The sequence below is a fragment of the Colius striatus genome, chromosome 8 (genome assembly GCF_028858725.1).
Source record: "Colius striatus isolate bColStr4 chromosome 8, bColStr4.1.hap1, whole genome shotgun sequence".
In the NCBI taxonomy this organism is placed as follows: Eukaryota; Metazoa; Chordata; class Aves; order Coliiformes; family Coliidae; genus Colius; species Colius striatus.
This window is the reverse complement of record NC_084766.1, coordinates 25,260,521-25,279,410: the sequence shown is the minus strand read 5'-3', so window position 1 is coordinate 25,279,410 and position 18,890 is coordinate 25,260,521. Positions and strand designations below refer to the sequence as shown.

Sequence of the window (18,890 nt, the reverse complement as noted above, 5' to 3'; positions counted from 1 at the left end):
CCAACTTACCAGCCCTTTGCCTCCCTGGCCTCACAAAGCGCTTGAACACAGCCCAGAGCCCTTTTTTGGGGCTGTGTAACCCAAACTGCCTGTGTTGAGCGACACCCCCCCAGCCCACCCTATGTGCTGGAGAGGGGCGAGGGGGTGTCACATGGCGATGGCTCCGCTGAGAGAAATGCTGTCAACCATCCCTCTGGCCGGGGACGCCCAGCCCCGGCTCCTCCTCGGCCAGCCCCATGCCGGTGGCCGGGTGGCTGCGGGCCGGGGCTGGCTGAGCCACCGAGGCCTTGGCCTCCGCTCGCCGGAACCTCGCGGGCAGCGGCGCGGCCGGTAGGGGGCGGTGCGGTGAGGGCGGCTCGGTGCGGCTCGGTGCGGCTGGGCACGGTACGGCACGGCCGGGCCGCGCGCTGCCGGCTGCGCTGCCACGGACCGCACCGCCACGGACCGCACCGCACCGCGCCGCGCCGCACCGCGCCGGACCGGACCGAGGCGCGCGCCCCCGCTGCGCCGCCGAGACACCCCACCGCACCGCACCGCACCGCACCAGGCAAGCGCCGGGGAGACGCCAGAGGGAAGAGCCGGCGGCCGGGTGAGGGTCGCGGTGGTGGGCTGGAGTCCGCAGGCACGGCCCGGAGGGCTGGGGCTGGGCGCCGCGTCCACAGGCGGGATCGGGGAAGCTGGATGTGGTTGCTGGGGTTCCGCTGCTGTATGCAGAGGTAGGGGCTGGCGGGCTGAGTCCGCCGGGCAGGGTCGGGGGGCAGCTGAGGCTCGGTGATGAAACTGCAAGGCAGGGTCAGGGGGGCTATGTTTGGGGTGCTGGGTCTCGGCCCAGGTCCACAGGCAGGATTGTGAGCGCTACGTGCCGAGTCTGGCTGCTGAGTCCACAGGCAGGATCTGAGGTATTGGATTTGGGGCTCAAAATCCCTTCATGAGGCCTGGGGTGCTCAATTTGGGTCTCTTGGTAGGGCCAGGGCTGCTGGATCCAGGCTGGAGTCTGCAGGCAAGATCTAGGGTGCTGGATCAGGGGATTGAGTCCTTTGGTAGGGCAAGGGCTGCCAGGTCTGGATCCGGGTCGGCGTCTGCAGGCAGGATTTGGGGCGCTGGATCCAGGTGCTGAGTCCCCAGGCAGGATGTGGGTGCGGGTGCTGGATGCAGAGGTAGGGCCTGGGGTGCTGAGTGCTCCGGTGGTGTACAGAGAAGGAGGAGCTGGGGTCTGACCTGCTGAGGTCATAGTCTTGGGGGTTATCGGGGGCAGGTGAAGGGAAGAAGCCTTGTGGGCAGGATGGAGAGGGGTTCCAGACAGGTTTGATGCGAGTGAGGATTTGGGAGTGACAAGCTGGAGGGGAGGTGGGGACAGGCAGGATCTGGTGACCACGCTGGAAGCTTTCTTTGGGTAGAGGTTTGGGGTGTGAGGTGAAGTGGGGCTGGGGGAGTGGGGCGGGAGTGACAGGGGATGTGCCGAGGATGTGAGGGAAGATGATAGTGGAAATTGCAGCTGGACAGGGAACTAGCTCCCGGGGGGGCGGAGGGCTAGATACAGCCCCTCCCTTCCCCAGCAGATCTGGGGGCTGTGGATTGCTGGCAGTGTTTGGGGAGGCTGGGTATTACCTGGAGGCAGACTGTGCTTCAGCCAGCTGGGATGAGATACTAAACCAATGCAAGTGTTGCAGTATAAATCTCTGCCCTCCCCCTTTCCCCTCAGGAGGTGCAGGGCGAGAGGGACATGGCTTGTCTGAGCCCAGGCTCCTAGGGGTGCATCACTGTGGGGGCTGTGGATGCCCAGGGCAGGGGTACTAGCTTATATTGGGGTGTTCTCTGTGTTGCTGTATCTCCCTGCCAGTCGAAGGGTAGAAGGTAGCTGCTGTGCAGCTGGGCAGCACTGAGATTTGGGGCTGCTTTTGCCCTCCCTGTCAGTACCCAGGTGGGCCAGTGGCTTGTGCCTGGCCTTTAAACCCTAGAGGGTGAAGTGGGAGGGGGAACCACGAAAGGGCTCTTCAGATGCCAAGAAAAACAGTCTCCAAAGACAAAGAGACTGCCCAAAATGGATGAGGAGTGCAGATTCCCCCAGAGGCAGGGAAATTATTAATAACAACGATGGCATTTTTTTGTGCTAGTTGGCCTACCACCGTGGGCTCTGGCTGCTTTGCTTCCCTCCATGGCAGGCACAGGCTGGGCTCCCCTTGAACCCCGATCCCGGGCGGGATGGCCGTGACGAGGCTGTGCATGTGTGTCCTGCAGGACACGTCTCTACTTCACCTCACCTCGGTTTGGCCAGGCTCACTGCCTGGAGGAATGAAGGGCAGAGAGCTGCCCCCACAGCGTGCTCAGATCCCTATCTTTGTTTTTGTGTTGCAACTGGAGGGGAAAAAAATACCCAAACCCCAACAACCCTTTCGGTTCCTGCAGATGAGGGCTTTGTGTCGTAGGCTTATTCTCCCTCTATCTCGGCTGCCTTGTCCAACATCCATTTGAACCTTTCACTGCTTTCCCTGCCAGGAAGGCAGCAGGTTTAACCAGAGCCAGGAGGTTTATTCAGCAAACCTGGGCAGGTTGCGTGCCAGGGAGAAAGCATGCAGGTGGGCTGGGCTGGGCAGCGACGGGGGGCCATGGCGTGCCATGCCATGCTGTGCCGTGCTATGTGGGCACTCACAGTGAGCAGGAGGGCAGCGGAGGGGTGCCACGGTGCCAGCCTCGCCTGGCCATGTGCGAGGAATTTCCCTCTCCCCACACTTGCCACAGGCCCTGGCTCCGCTTGCCATGCTGACGGGGCTTGTTGGGAAAGGACTCTTGTGATGGGTGGTTTGGTGGAGGGGAGCTGGTGCCTGGGGGCAGCTGGTGCCTCTCGGGGCAGTGGTGGGACCATGCCTGCAGAGTTGTTTTATGTTTCCCTGCTGCGAAAGCCTCTCAGCAGCCTCCGACTGCTGCTGCTGCGGGTGCTGGGTGGGTGCACGTTCCTGTTCCAAGGTGAGAGCTCTGTGCTCCACTGCTGCTTCGGGAGGAAATGCCACCGCCGTCTTTTCCCACCTGGCTCTGCTGCTGCTCCTGGTGATTTACAAGCATGAGGGCTTTGCCGGAGCAAGGTCATCTCCAAACCCACCCCCTCCATCATCCCTGGGGCCTGAGCTCTGCCATTTGGAGACAAAGGAAGCTGAGGGTTCCAAGCAGTGTTACCCACTGGTGTGGGGGCTGGGGTGCAGCCTGGCGATTCAGGGTGTGCTCTGGCTTTTGCTTTCCTTGTTGCTTAAAAACTCCCTCCCCCAGGTACAACCCTGTCTCCCCTTACCTGACAGAGGGCTCTCATTTGCCTGTTGCAAAGCCCAGCCCATGTAAATAAGGTGGGGAGCTGATTTTGGGGCATGCAAACGACTGTGGGAAAAGCCAGGTTTTACTGCCTCATGCTGTGCAGCTTTGAACGTGAAGTTTGAACATCAAATGGGGTTTTGACTCCAAATTTGAAGCTTTGTTGGAGGGAAAGCAGAGGAAATGAGAAGAGGTTGTTAAAGCTGGAAGCCATAAAACTGTTCCTGTCGTCTGGTTTTGCTGGACTTCTGCAAAGGAAACAGTTTATCTTTGGAATAAATAAAAGGCTTTAGGAGGGACCGGCTCGAAGCAGAAAGCCCCACGTTCACACCAGGAGATGTGGGTTGCGCTCTGGCTCTTGCCCCTGCTTCCGAGGGGACTCCAGGTCATGCGTGATTCCTGAGCCTCAGTTTCCCCTCAGGGAAGCTCTGCGCCATGCTGATGGTGGGAACCCCGGGCATTGCCAATAAACCTCTTTGAAACTTAAACCTGGCTTTGGGAAAAAAAAACCTGGGAGACAAACCGGCTCTAAACAAACACCCGAGTTAATTCCTTGTCTTGCATTGTGCGAGCCCAGTGAAATGAAACAAAGTACAGCCACGGGGACAAGCAAATGGGTTCCAGTGCATCGAAAAGGCCTGAAATCTGCTGTCTCTGAAGCGTCTCTGTACGTTTTAAGGCTGGGGTAGGTTTTTTTTTCCTTGTTTTCTTTCTAATTGTTCCTGGGAATTTGATTCTATGATTATTTTCCTGTTTCTGCTCGAGGGACAGTGTGCTTTGGCCACAAAAGCCTTTGAAGGCTGAAGTGCAGATGGCATCCAGGGCTGAGCCACTGGCCTGCAAAGGCCCCCTCGCTGGGAGACTGGCAGTGCTGTGGAGAGGTGCCACGTCCGTCTGTCCGTCCGGGCTGCCGGGGGGGCTGCCAGCCAGCAGCACAGCCTGCCCTGCTGCTGCAGGGGTGGGAGAGGGTGGCACACGTTGGGGTTTGGGGGTGATGGTGCTGGTGCTGAATGTGTCTCCCCTGCTGCCATGGAGGAGGAGTAGCCCCGGGGGTGTGCTCCCTGCATCCCACAGCTCGGCGGCTGCGATGGCCTCCCCCATGCTGCAGGGACTGGCTGCAGGGCCTGGCTGGCAGCGGGTCCAAGGCAGAGTCGGGCCATTGTGGCTCAGCGTCTTCTTGTTTCACTTCCTGGTTCCTGCAGCTCCCAGCTCAGGTGCTCCAGGGTCAGCCCAGGGCTGCTGCCGTGATGTTTCTGCAGGGGGAGAAGTCCTGAATGGGAGGGAATAGCCACGGGGACTTTGTCCTCACTGCTGACTTGCATGAGCCAAACAGCCTCTGGTACACGGGGAATTGCCCCTGTGATGGGAGATTTGATGCCTGGGGGTGTCAGGTCTGTGCTGGTTGGAGCATCCCTTAGTGCTCCTGGTTCCACTGCTGAACTGCAAGGTTTTGCCCTTCAGCCTCCCCTCCTTGCACCCTCCCTCCTGGGCCAGCTCTGAGCAAGGCTTTTGGGATGATGGAGTTGCGCCAGGAGCTGTTTTGACTGATGGCTGATGGTGCTGGGTTGGGGAGTGACGGAGCATTCTGTCCTGTGGTCCCAGGTATCGTGCTCTTGCTGTCTGCTTGCCGTGCGCTGGGAGCTGCTGGAGAGGAGCCGTGCCCAGGTCTGGCAGGCACCTGCAGGCAGGTAGTCCCTGCCCATGGCACAGGCTGGAGCAGCTTTCCTTATTGTCTCAGTAGGGGTTTTTGACTTGGTTTGGACAGGAGTGCTGTGAGAGCTCTCATGGGGACTCAGTAGTGAGCTTGTGTTGCTGACTGACAGCCCCTTTGAATCTCTTGCCCTGTGTCAGACCTGACCTGATGGAAGACAGGAACAAGTTCCTGTAAGAACAGTGAAAACAAGGAGCTGGGGAGAAGCTAAAATGCTATGATCCCTGCAGCTGTGCTATGTGCATGCCATGGCTGGGCCCTGCCCCTCACTGAGTGGACAGCATCCCCCAGTGCGATGCTGCAGGGGGACAGAGGTAAAGGCACGGAGCTGGGCCCACAGAGAGGCCAGTCTGTGGGAAATTGGGCTGTGGGAATAGGGCTGAGGGATCAGTTTGTCTTTTCAGGGTACTTAGATGTCTGGCTCCTGCTGGCACTAGTGCTCCATTAAACCCGATCCACATCCCCAGCTGTCCTTGCTTGCTCTCCCATCCATCACTTTCCTCCTCCACGGGCCTCCTTGCTGTCCTGTCGCTGGTGGGACCAGAGCTGGTCCTGCACCGGATGCGCTGGGCTCTGCAGGCATCGGATGGGGGCCGTGCCGTGCCGTGCCGTGCAGGGGAAATGTGGAGCCTGTTCCCACGGCCCAGCAGTGCCCGCCGCCGCCCCTCTGGCTCCACGGCGTCTGTGCCGTGCGTGGGGGCTTTGTGGTGGGACCGTTCCTCCCCTTTGCTGTGCCCCAATCCCAAATTTGGGTAGAGGAGGGATGCGTCTGCTTCTCGAATCGCCAAAGCTCTCGTGCGTGTCCGCTGAAGTGCCTCAGGGTCGAGTGTGGTTTTGTTTAAAGAAGGCAACTAAAATAAACTTGGCAAGGGGCTCCCGGGAGGTCACTGTGCTCCTTCCCTCCCCAGCCCCAGCCCCCAAACCCGTCGCACATCTCCTCTTCCCGGAGGGCTTTCAGCGCGTTAGCATTTTTTTCTTGCTGTTGTTGACAAAAATCCTGTCTGGTTGAGAAATATCCATGCGGCAGCGCCAGCCCAGTCCCATGGGTCAAATCCTGCCCCTGCAAATCTCTGCCGGGAAGGGCAGCTCATCCCGGGCTGGCCTTTGGGGACGCTGCCAGGGGGGACCCATCACCTTGCGCAGGGCCATGAGCAAGCCCTTGCGATGGAGAGATGGACGGGTGGGTGGACACCACGGTCTCGAGGTGGATCTGGTGTATTATGTTTTGGCTTTTATGCTTGCTGCTTGGGCTCTGCTACAGAAGCAAAGTGCTGGAAGTTCGTCAAGGGCTGAATTAAAGTTGCCTGGCAACCTCCATCCTGGCTCCTCTTCCCACATCTCGCAGGATTTCCCACCCGAGGTCTGTGGGCTCCAGGGAAGAGGGGCCCGAAAGGCACAGTGCTCGCAGCCAGGCAGGGGCCAGCCTCTTCTCTCACTGGATGGCTCTTCCTGAAATTCCTTGTCTTGTTCCCACGCCTGGGAGCCCGGAGCATTCCCTGCCTCATCCCCTGAGGCGAGCGCCTTCCCCCCCACCCTGTGCTGGGAACGGGTCAGGCTGTTTCTGCTGAACCCAACGGCAAATCCTGTGGGTCCCTGCAGGGGTAAAACGGTGCTGGGCCGGTGAGAATGTGGCTGAGGGAGCCAAAGGGGCTGGGGAAGCCATGTGCCAGCCTTAGCCCCCATAAGTAAAGTTGAATCACTTGCATAGAGTGCCTGGGCTGGGCTGCCATGGAAAAGCAAGGTGCAAATGGTGTCTCCTGATGCAGTCCCTGCTGGGAGTTTTGTTAAGGCTGTTTTGCAACCCCATAACCGGGAGGAGACCTGCTGGCAATCCTGGCCCCCACTGGGAAGCCAGAAGGCCTTACTGGTAGGAATGCATGGTGCCAAGAAGGGCAGCCCACGAGGAGGAGAGAAGGGTCCAGCAGCCATTGCAGAGCATGCTTGGGCTTTACTAGAGCTCAGTGGAGCATCCACAAGCTGTCCACAGAGCGTTGGGATGGGGAAGCTCTGCAAATCTCTGTCCCAACATCCAGCACGGATGCTGGGGCTGAACCAGACGAGCTGCTCCCCCCTGACATTTCCATTCTTTCTCCTGAGTTCCCTTTAAATGAAAAAGCTGGCATTGTTTTGGGCTGTCTCACTGAGGAAACAGCCATGGGGAGGACATAAGACCCCAGCTGAGGTCCCTCCATGTTTGCCAGCCCCGCTGACAACTCAGCTTCCCTGCAGCCAGCTCTTGCTCCTGGGTTTTGGTGCCTTGTGGCTTGGAGGAGCGCGGGGCAGCGGGAAGGGGCTGCCGTGGCCAGCAGAAGCTCTCACTGCCGCAGCCGTTGAGGGATGCGGCAGCTTTGGCTGGGTTCTTTGGACGGATCCAGGTTTGGCGAGAGCTGCCAGCAGGGAATTCACTCATCAAAAGCTTTTTGCTGCTGCAGAGGTGCCGGCTGCGGGGATGTGAAGGAGGTGCCGCCTGGGCCGGCTCGTTTGGGTGTGCTGTGCCGTGCCGTGCCGGCCGGCAGTGGGAGGCTGGGGCCAGCACAGTCATGCTCGCGCAGCTTCCGTCGTGACCCAGTAAACCCAGTCAGACCTGACCGGGGCTGTTCTGGCTGCACTGCCCGGCGCGCTCCCTCCCGCACGCCCCCGCTGCGCCGCTCGCTGCTCCCTGCCCATCCCGGCCCCAGCACACCCGGCCCGCCCGCGGGACGCGCAGCCCGGCTCAGGCTCGTCCGCAGCAGCACCCGCGGCCGCCGGTGGGAGGGTGGGCTTTGGCCCCTCTGGCTGTTACACGTTGGGATTACAGTGGCTGATTCCTGGCTTCTCCCCGCGCCCTGACAGCCGCCAGCCCCGCGGCCGCATCCTGCCTCCAACAGCCGCCTCTCCTTCAGCATCGCCAGCTGAGGTGGGAGCTGGTGCTGGGTTTCGGGTCCTATGTCAGCCCCCCCACCACTGGGAAGTAGGTGAGGTGCAGAAGGGCTCAGGAGCTCTCTCCTGGAGGTGGGATGGGATTTTCTGAGCTTTTATCTTTCTTAAACCTCAGATGTCATTGGAGCTGCTGCTGCTTTTCAGTCTCTTCCTCTCCCCCTTCTGTGTCACTCCCCTGGAGGAAGCTCTCTGTGATGTTTCCTCTCCAGACTTTTCACAGGGAAGAGCTGATCCTGAGCAAGCCAGTTGCCCCCAGCCCTACGGGTAGGTCCCACAGACCAGGAACTCTTCTGTCTCCCACCCTGGCCCTAGCTTTTACTCAGAGCTTTGAATTTGCATCTTGATGAGGTGGATGATGGATCTGGGGGGGGTTGGTGTGGCTGCAGCCTGAGATGACGATCTAAATGAGGCCAAGGATGGTTTCAGTTCCTTCTTGCTCTTTCTCCCCCACCCTAGGTATGAGAAATAAAAAGAGAAGCTCAGAGCAGCCCTTCCCTTTAAGTAAAATATTAACTGGCTCTTACAGCTAGCTGATTAAATAGTCTTTGGGACAAAGTTACATCTGATCTTGGGTGAATGAGCCTTTGGAAACGGGTGTAGCTGCTCCCCTGGAAAAAACAGAGAAGCTCATCCCCACTAGCAAGGGAAGGTTGCTCCCCACTGCCCCTTCCCCACTAGGAATGTGCACAGCCCCATGGCTTTATTTATTGTTGTTATTCCCTCTCTTGTGCTGGCTCAGTGCTCATGTTGGTTAAATGTTAGCTGAGGCTGGCTCATGGTGCCATAAACACCATCCCTGCCTCCGTGCACTCCCAGCTCCAATCCCTGTCGCACCCAGAGCCAGGCAGCGGCAAAGTTCAGGGCTTGTTTGTTCGGGGGAGATAAGGTGAGGACTCCTGGAGGGAGCAGGCAGCTCGCAGGGCTGTTACTCATTTATTAGACTGTTGTTTGCCTTGTCATAAGAAGGTTTCTTCTCCCCGCTGCTGTCTCAGCCCAGGTGCACGGCAGCTCTGGCGGCTCATGCCCGATTCTGGGCTTGTGTCTCCATGCAGAGGCCAGGGGAAGGGTCCCCTCAGCTGCCAGGGTGGCCCTGGTCCCGCTGGCGAGACAGAGAGCTGTCAGCACAGGGCTGGTCAGAGCACCTCTGTGCTTCAGATGTGACTCCATCGCTTGGATTGCCCTAAAAGCTTGGTTAGTTTGGCTTGTGCCAGACATGGTGTCACCAAAGCAACTCCTGTTGGACTCCCACCCACTTTGTTCCCCGCTCGCGTGCCTTGCATCAACCTGCCAGGCCCATCTCTCGTGGGCAGACCCTTGGTCCGCACAGGGCTTGTCCCAGGAACAGGAGTTCCTTGGAGGGAGGATGCTCTGGGTCCTCTGCTCCCCAGTGAGCTCAGCCCCAGGGGCAGCACCTTGCCCGCTCCCAGGGTTGGGTGCTGTAGGGATGCTCTGCACCGGGCTGGCACCTGGCAGGTGGCGAGGCAGGAGGGAGCAGGGCATCATCTGCCCCATTCCCGGGACGCTCTGGGGCAGCGGGCAGTGCAGGCATGAGGTCTGAATCTGAAACCTACCCTCACAAAGGAAACAGCAGTTTAATGCCAGCTCTGGGGCTATGGCTGGATCCCACATCCAGCCCCTCACTTCTCCTTTTCAGCCCCAAAGCCCTTTTCACTTTTATTTCACTTTGGTTTTGCCTCCCCTCTGCCCAAGACCCGTTGAGGTACTTGCTTCAGGGAAACCGTATGCAGCAAGCCTGTTGGAACAACTTCTGTGCAGGGCCAGGTATTTGGCTTATATTTGTTTATATATATATATAAGCCCCTAAACAAACACATAGGTGCCAGTGACTTTATGGGGAGGTCTCCTGCTTGGAGATACTTGCCCATCTCATTCCTCTTTCGTGCCTGAAAAATGAACTGGTGGCTTTACTGGAAGCAGCTGGGAGAGGTGGGGGATTATTCAGGAGTGATCAGACACATAAAAGAGAGAGCCAGGGTAGATGCTGAGCTTCAAGGCAGCTTGGGATGAAAGAGAAACTGAAATCAAAACGCTGTGGGGGAAAAGCTGTTCTTGCTTGAAAAGGCTTGATGGAGATGCCAAGTGGCTCCTATGGGTTTTCCTTTGCCCTGCAGCATCCTTCACTGCGCCTCTGTCCTCAGGAGTCTTGTCATTTCAGGAGGGGCAAAACGCTGGGGACAAGTATGTTCCCTGGCAGGAGACAGCTAACTGTGGTTTCAGGGAGGAGCAGAGCCCTTGGGCTCCCCTCACTGCCCATCCTGCCACTGACAATCCAGGGAGCAGGCCTTGGGGTACTCCAGTGTGCCAAGAGATCCACAGGGGTTTGGCCCTGAACCCTGCTCTCTGCTTTTGGGGGTAAATGTGCCTGCTTTTTGGGTATGAAAGTGCAATGGAGGGTCAGATGGCTCTGCCAAATTGTGTTGTTTGGTCAGGGGAAGCTGCAGGAGGAGGTGGTGGGGAGTGAAGGATGGAGGAACCCAGAACAGACCTGGAGGAAAATGACCCTCTGAGCAACCAAACCCGGCACTCAGCAAGTGGCTGCAGGTGCACTGATGCAGTGGGCACTGAGCCGCAGGGGATGCTGTGGGAGGTCATTCTACTTCAGCTCCCCTCCTTGCTCTGTGCTGGCTGCAGGCTCAACACCTTGTGCCGTGCCTCAGTTTCTGCCTTGGCAGGGTTTGCTTTCCCTGGGCTGAGGCCGCGCCTGGCTGAGCATCCAGGCATGTGCGTGGGCAGCTCCTTCCCAAGCCCACTTGCTTCTGAGGTGCTGGGGAGAGCAGGAGTGTGTGACCTGGTGCTGTGTGTTTCAGGAGGGGTTGGGAGCCTGTCCCAGGATCGGCTGTGGCAGCCCAGCGGCAGCGGGCTGTGTGGCTGCCCTCGCCGGGGGAGCGGGACCATGAGCAGGGGCATAGCCCATCTCCTGGCGGCTCTCTTCGTGGCAGCGGCCATGGGCTACCCGTCACGGCGCTCTGCCACCGACCTGGATGCCACCCCCAGGACAACAGTCACCTTTGATGGTAAGGAGGGTGGTTTTTGGGGGTGATGTCCAAGTTGATGTGCCCCAGGAGCAGGGCAGAGACAAAAAGGTCCCTCCTAAAAGGCAGCCCCCTGCCTTTTGTGCATGAGTGTCCTGAGCAGGGTATCACCGCTGGGCTGTCCTGCAGGGAGCTTTCTTCGATGATTTTCTCTAATTGCCACTGGGCCCTTGGCCTCGAGCCTCAGTGGTGTCAGCCAGTCCCGCAATGCCATCGTGCCTTGAGCATCCACACGACTTCATTCAGCTCATAAGCGAGGCCCAGCTCAGAGGTCGATGGTGGGAGAGGGCTGCCTCTGGGGTCCCAAGCCCCAGAGGACTTTCTCCTCCAGCAGTGGGAGGGTCCAAGCCTGGTCCCTCTGTCTGGGGCTGAGTCCCACCTCACACCTCTTAGCACCACAAATTGGATAGTTTCTCTGGCTCAGTGTGCAGGGAGCGCCTGGTGCCACTGTGGGAACCCTCCCCTTGCACAGCAGTTTTAGTTCAGGTTTTTTACATCCTTCCTTTTGTGCTGGCTGGGTTCAGCTCAGGGCCGGGGTCACCACCGGCGTCTTTTCACTTCCTCCAGCGGTTTCCGAAACAGCACATTACGTCTATGCTGGGCATGGATGTCACGGCTCACACCTCTGAGCTGCTGTTTTAATCAGCGAGGAGAAATTTCCCCTGTGAACCCGAGCCTGAATTAGTGCTTTTTGCCTCATTTCAGACCTCCCCTCTTCCTTTCCTCCTGCTGTACCCACTGGCACCATCTGCCCAATAACCTTGGCGGGTGCCTTCCCACTGCTCCCGGCTGCATCCTCCGTCTCTTCCCCCCGTGGCTCGTGCCGTGCGGTTGCCCCTTCAGTCCCCTGTTCCCTCTGCAGAGCTGTCGGGCACCCGGCGCTTCAGCACACACACCCTCAACTACAGCACCCTGCTGCTGGAGGACGACCGGGGCATCCTCTACGTGGGCGCCAGAGGAGCCATCTTCGCCCTCAACTCCAGCGACGTGGCCGACGGCTCCCACCGCACGGTGAGCCCGGCCGCTGCCCAGCACCGGCTGCTTGCCCTCTCCTGTCCCTGCACGAATCATGGCCACCCTATCCCTGCTCATCCTCCTGCTCGCCATCTCAGGTCTGACCTGAAGGTGCTGTCCCCACATCTGTCCCCTATGGACACCAGGCCATGGGGACAGCTGTGGGAGATGTCCCCAAGCTCAGAGCTGCCTGCTTTAGATACACCCCAGCAGGGTGAGGGGCAAGGGGGGATGTGCACTCCTTTGCTGTCCCCGGGAAGGACACCTCAAAATCTTCCAGAGTCCTGCAGGTGCTCAGGGGTTTCTGCCTGCGGGTCTGGGTGTGGGACTGCTCTTGCCCAGGGCTGGGGGCACGTGGGCCGGTTGCTGTCTTGTGCTGTGAGCAGCCATCCGCTCTCTAAATACCACACGGTGGCAGTCACTGTTCTCCTTGCAGATTCACTGGGAAGCCTCCCCGGAGAAGCAGCTGGACTGCCTGCAGAAGGGCAAAAACAACAAGGTGGGTGGGTGAGCCGGTGGGTGGGTGAGTGGGTGCCGCTTCCCCCGGCTGGTAACACATCCTCCCCCTCTGCAGACCGAGTGCTTCAACCACGTGCGGTTTCTGCAGCGGCTGAACAGCACCCATCTCTACGCCTGCGGGACCTACGCCTTCCACCCGCTCTGCGCCGCCATCGTGAGTGCCCCCGGCTGTCTCCCATCCCCTGCCACCACGTCACCCCAGGATGCCACAGCCCCCGTCCTCTCCCACCACCTACACCCACAGCCCTGTTCCCTTTCTGCCCCCACCCTCCCAGCCCTTCTCCGTGGCTTGGGGAGGAGGTGAGTGACCCCGAGGCTGGGGGTGGGTCAGTTTAGAGATGCAGTCACCATGACACAGATGCCCAAAGTCCCCCCACCCTGGCACTGGGTTTGGACTCTGACCCCATAACAAGATGGCTGGGGGTGGGATGGGTGCTATGCAGGGCACACGTGGGCTCAGCGGGGCCATCGGGGTGGGACGTGCCAGGACTGGAGCTGGTCCCTAGTCCCTGCTCTTGCAGGTTCCCTTCCCAAAGCAGGGACTGCAGAGTGGCTGGTGGCCAGCGGCAAGCGTGCCCGGAGAAGGTGACGGTGGCAGAGCTGACTCAGTGGCTTCTCCCCTGGGATTTCCTGGCCCAGGCTGAGGGTCCCCATGTGGCTGTGACTCATGGCAGAGTGGACAGGGGCAGCCACATCCCCCAGCAGCAGGACTTTCACCCCTGTGTGGTGACTCCTCAGTGACTCGGCTGCTCTTTGCCCACCTCCCTCCCTGAACTGAGGGGCAAAGGGACTTAAGGTGGTGTCCCCAGCATGGCTGGGGAGCCCTGGAGGGGCCATGCCCGTTCCCACAGCTGTGCCGCCGGTCCGGTTTGGCCGTTGCACGCCCTGGTAGTCAGGCAGAGGAGCTGCCAAGCTGGAAGGGCCCCGTCATTACTTGACACACTTTGAACTTCAAACCCCAAAGAAAATAACTGCTGCCGTGACGGGGGTGTCACCTGGGGGCACCCAACCCAGCTGGGCAGTGTCTGCCGGCCAGGCACAGCCCGGGCGCATCGGCCGTGCCGGCTGGCTCCTGCCCCGTGCCACGCAATGCCAAAGTGGGCTGCAAGGGCTCACTTTTCCCCCGTGGGTCTCTCCCTGCTGGTGGCTCTAGCTGCCCCTTTTCAGCAGCTGGAGGTGGTTTGTCTCACCCAGACAAGGGCATGGCTGTCTCCACTAGCAGCCCCTGCAGAGAGCCTGGGCTGAGGCAGCTCTGTCCCCTCTGGCCTAACCCGATCCCCTATTCCCTTCAAGGATGCTGACAGGTTCACGTTGCCATCCCACTTTGAGGAAGGGAAGGAGAAGTGCCCATACGACCCTGCCCGTGGCTACACCGGCCTCATTGTCGGTAGGTGGCACTTTCCCAGGGCTGGTGGGGACATACAGGATGCCACCAGTACCAGCCCCATCCCCACTCCCCCAGCGGGGGAGTCTCTAGATGGGTGGGCTCTGTGTGCTGGGGTCTTAGCAAGCCAAGACTTGGTCCTCCTTGGCCTCCTTTGCCTGGGGCACGAGGATGCCGGTGGGTTTTGGGGCTGTCCCCACTGTCCCTGTGGTGCAAGGCCATGCTGATGGGTGCCTGCCCTCCCCAGATGGTGGCTTGTACACAGCCACACGCTACGAGTTTCGGAGCCTGCCTGACATCCGGAGGAACCTGCACCAGAGGCCACTGAAGACAGAGGAGTCCCCGCTGCACTGGCTGAGTGGTGAGATGTCCCCATCCCACCCCGAGAACGGCATCACAGGCTGTGGGGCACTATGCATGGCCTCGGGGAGCGTGGCCCGGGAGTTGGAGGTGGCCCTGGGGTCCTGTGAGGAAACTGAGGCCGGGGGGGGATCCCCTGTCCCATGGTGGGTCCTCGATGTCTCACTCTGCATCCCCAGATGCTGAGTTTGTGGCCTCCGTGCTGGTCCAGGAGAGCAAGGACAGCCCTGTGGGGGACGATGACAAAATCTACTACTTCTTCATGGAGCAGGCGGGTGAGGAGACCACGTCCTTCTTCGACAAGAGCCAGGTGGCCCGAGTGGCCCGGGTGGCTCGTGTCTGCAAGGTAGGTGTGTGTCCAGGCACAGGGAGCCCGTCCTCCCAGCACAGGGGCTGCGTGCCTGCACCTTGGGGAAGCTGAGGCACGGGCAGAGGGGGACGCGCCAGCCTGTGCAGACGTGCTCCCTGCACCCTCCCAGAGCGATGTCGGGGGGAAGAAGATCCTGCAGCGCAAGTGGACGTCCTTCATGAAGGCGCGCCTGGTCTGCTACATCCCCTACTACGAGGTACTGCGCAGCGTCTGCAGCCTGGACGGGGGCGGCTGGGCCAGCACCGTCTTCTACGCCGCCTTCACCCTCTCGGCTCAGTGGTGAGTGGGGCAGCGGCCAAACGGCTGGGGCTAAACACCTGTGGCACAGAGGGGCCTGGGCATGCTCGAGGGGATGTGCAGGCGGGCACTGAGCACTCGGGGGTCCATCTGGCTGTGCTGAAGTGAGGTTCTGGCCCGCAGGAGGACCATGGAGGCCTCGGCCGTGTGCCGCTACAGCATCTCAGGCGTGCAGCGTGCCTTCGAGGGCCCCTACATGGAGTACCAGGACTCGGCTCGCAAGTGGACCCGCTACGACGGTGCAGTGCCCGAGCCCCGGCCTGGCTCTGTGAGTGCCTGGGGGTGTGGGGCAGCGGGATGTGGGGCAGCCACATCACTCCCTGACCCCTGTGTCTCCCCCCGGGCAGTGCATCACGGACCGCTCCCGCAGGAAGGGCTACAATTCCTCGCAGGACCTGCCCAACAGCGTCCTGGACTTTGTCAAGCTGCACCCGCTGATGTTTGAGGAGGTGAAGCCGGCCGGTGGGGAGCCGCTGCTGGTGAAGAAGAGCGTGGCCTACAGCCAGCTGGCCGTGGACAGGGTGCGGGCCCTCGACGGCCGCTCCTACGACGTGCTCTTCATGGGGACGGGTGAGCACGGGATGAGTTTGCTGGGTCTCTGCTGGGCAGGGGAGTCACCCCATGCTCCCTCCTGACCCCCCAGCTCTGCTTTCCAGGGGATGGATGGATCCACAAGGCCGTGGTGGTGGACTCTGGCATCCACATCGTGGAGGAGGTGCAAGTGTTCAGCGACCCGCAGCCTGTAGAGAGCCTGGTGATCTCCCACACTCAGGTGAGGGGTGGGAGAAGTTGGGGGACACCACAGATGGGACATGTTTGTGCTGCAAAGCTGCCTTTGGGCTGTTTGGGGGATGGAGGGCACATGACTCCTGGGTCACCCCAGCTCAGGATATGTGCCAGAATCCAGTTGGGCAGCCTGGGGAAAGGAACCAGCCTCCTTGACAGCTGCTGACAGTGCCTGGAGCTGGAGACCCTTCTCCCACCAAGGAGAGCTGTGCTCTGGAGCTCTTGGGGGGAACTCTGGGCACCATGGGGCATCCAACCATGCCAGGGTGGTGCCGAGCCAGCCCTTCTTTCCCCAGAGGAGCCTGTACGTGGGGGCAGCCAGCGGGATCCTGCAGTTGCCCCTGGCCTCCTGCGCCAGGTACGCTTCCTGCTACGACTGTGTCCTCGCCCGGGACCCCTACTGTGCCTGGGACGGCCGGGCCTGCCGCGCCACCGCCACCGCGCACGGGTAGGGACATCCCCACAGCCCTCCATCCGCGGGGCACACAGTGGCACAGTCGCCCCAGTGCCACCCCCACAGCTCTGCCGGCGGCCGTGACCCTGTAAGGGCGGGCTCAGCCGGGGCTGTACAGCTGAAGCTGCTGTATCCTGCAGCGTGGGGCTGGTGCAGGACATTCAGAGCGGCAACGAGGGATGCCGGAGCAGCTCTGGGCGCGGTGAGTCTGTGCGGGGTGAGGCCGCTGTGCCGTGAGGCGGCCGGGCTGGGTGCGAGGCGCTGCGTGTCCCCGCAGGCTCCCTGCCCTGGAAGAACCGGACGGTGCTGCGGGGCGACGACGTGCTGCTGCCCTGCGACCAGCGCTCCAACCTGGCACGGGCCGTCTGGCTGCTGAACGGCACTGAGGTGCCGGGCACGGGGCAGGGCCGGCTGCGCGTGGGGGTGGACGGGCTGCTGGTGACAGACACGCTGCCCCGGCACAGCGGCGAGTACCGCTGCTACGGGGAGGAGCGGGGCCTCCACACGCTGCTGGCCGCCTACAGCCTCACGGTGCTGCCCGAGCTGCCCCACGGCCCCACGCCCGCCCCGCGGCCCCACGCTGCCAGCCAGGCGGCCGCCGACGTGAAGGTGGCTTACGTCTCCGCCATTGTCGCCTTGGTGGTGCTGTGCGCCGTGCTCAGCGCCATCCTCCTCTACGTGTCCTGCCTGGAGAAGCGCAAGGGCAAGTACGTCCTGGGGGAACCGCGGCCCTCCAGCGTGGAGCTGCAGACCGTCTCGGCCAACTGCCTGCGCAAGGGCCGCCGGGAGGAGGAGGAGGAAGAGCTCACCTACCCCGACGGCTGCCTGCGGATCATCCCTGGCGAGGCGCCCACGGCCGTCACCTCCCCGGCCAAGGAGCTGCCGGTGGCCGTGGTCCCGCTGCCGCCGCCGCCGCCGCTGCCGGCCGAGCTCACCAACGGCGTGGGGGCTCTGCCCAACGTCCTCCGCAAGATGAACGGCAACAGCTACATGCTGCTGCAGCAGCAGGAGGAGCCGCTGGCCTCGCCGCTCTACAGCGCATCCTTCACCGAGGAGCTCAGCAAGATCCTGGAGAAGCGGAAACACACGCAGCTGGTGGAGAAGCTGGACGAGAGCTCTGTGTAGGGGCCGGGGGGAGGGTCCTGCCAGCGGGACCCTCCTCCCCTCTGGCCCCTTCTCCCACCCCCTGCCAGCAGTGTTACAAGACTCAGGCAAAACTACCTCCTGGATGGCAGAGCCGGGCCGGGCCCGGGCTCGGCTGTTCCTTTGGCTTTTCACTCAGTTTTGAGACTCGCTGTACAGAAAAAGAAGAATGTATTTAAATTTGGGAGCTCTATTTATGTATAAAAACCCACCGACGGCGGCCACAAGCTGGAGGCAGGAGCTGGCACCTGGCTGAAGGTGGACACCGGGGGGAGGGAGAGTTTCTGTTCGTCTGTCCATCCAGGCATGAGAGAGATGCTGCTGAGGACGTGTGGACTCGACCTGCCCCGCTGGACGTCCCTCGGTGCACAGAAGCCGGATGGAGAAGTGAGTAGGGAGCGGGGAGGGTGGCTGGGAGCTGCCCCGAGGGGCCTGCACCTCTTGCAGGGTGCAAGGTCCCTTCCTGGTGCAGGGCTGGGAGTGGCTTTCCCCCAAGTGCCTGCTCACAGGCAGGAGAGGGGCCATGGGCACATCTCAGGTTGTGAGGGGTGGCCTCGGTGGCTGCCAGCCCCTGCCCACTCTCCCATGTCTGCCCCCGTAGGGTCCCTCTCCAGGAGAGGACGGTTTGGTGAAGGTAACGGAGCAGGGCCGAGGAGCTGATGTCCCGACGGCCCCAGAGCAGCTGGTGGAGCGGCACGTGCCCACTGCAAGGAGGCCCCAGGTGAAATGCAGAGCTGGGTGCCCTGGGAAGGTGGCACCCCCAGGGCCTCCAGCCCTGACAAGGCTTTGTCGCTTCTCCCCAGGGTGCAGCAGGGGAAGAACAGGATGCCACCGTCATGCCCTGCAGTATGGCAAGGACCCAGCACAGCACCCATCTGCCCCCGACAGCTCCAGTGCCCCCACAGCCCTGGGCACCCCACATTTCTGCCTTCCTGCACGGTGCTGTGTGAGAACCGGGGTTCAGGCCTTGTCCTCTGTGGGGCAACATACAGAAGGGGAAACATCCTTGCACAGAGAGGAGGAACCCTGGGCAAGGGCCTGCCTCCCTCTGGGGCTGCCTGCTCTCCACGGCACTTTGTAGGAGCAGCCTTGTCCCTAAATCCCCCCAGCCACCTCTGCTCCTGGGGGAACCCTGAGGCCTGGGGTGACAAAAGCATCTCACACCCCAAGGACAGGGTGGGGACACCAGAAAAGCCAGGGAGGGACAGAGTTGGTGGCCTCCCCTCTGTTCCTTGCTGTCACCTTCAGGATCAGGATGTCAACTGGATGCAGAGGGGCAGGAGGGGGTGACAGTCCCCGGGGTCCTCCACGGGCCTGAGCCCAGGCCCTCCTGCCCCAGAAGAGTGAGGCTTAGTGGGAGAAGGTGAGAGCCAGATGCCTGGGCTCTGCCATCCTGCACCCGCCCTTGCTTTTGCTGCAAGAGGGATAAGAGCCACCCTGGGCACATCCCCAGCCCCCATGGAAGGGCACAGCCCTCCGTGTCTGACCCCCTCGTGCACAGCCCCATGTGGCCCCGGTAATAAAGGCGGCTCTGTCTGGATGTGGTGACGTCTGTCTGCGGGCAGGAGAGATGGCTGCGG

The 18,890-nt window shown here is 61.2% G+C and overlaps 1 protein-coding gene across 1 annotated transcript; it reads left to right on the top strand.

The window, feature by feature from the left end:
- The first annotated feature begins 475 nt into the window (after window positions 1–475).
- On the top strand, window positions 476–18,836 carry SEMA4G (semaphorin 4G). The gene is made up of 17 exons (XM_062001538.1): window positions 476–589; window positions 10,759–10,965; window positions 11,846–11,994; window positions 12,434–12,496; window positions 12,572–12,670; window positions 13,810–13,903; window positions 14,148–14,261; window positions 14,440–14,606; window positions 14,740–14,909; window positions 15,051–15,195; window positions 15,275–15,497; window positions 15,584–15,699; window positions 16,010–16,161; window positions 16,308–16,369; window positions 16,445–17,697; window positions 17,912–18,031; window positions 18,114–18,836. Exons 2-15 carry the CDS (start codon window positions 10,845–10,847, stop codon window positions 17,290–17,292), a joined length of 2,523 nt encoding a protein of 840 aa, XP_061857522.1. The 5' UTR covers window positions 476–589; window positions 10,759–10,844; the 3' UTR covers window positions 17,293–17,697; window positions 17,912–18,031; window positions 18,114–18,836.
- The last annotated feature ends 54 nt before the right edge of the window (window positions 18,837–18,890 follow it).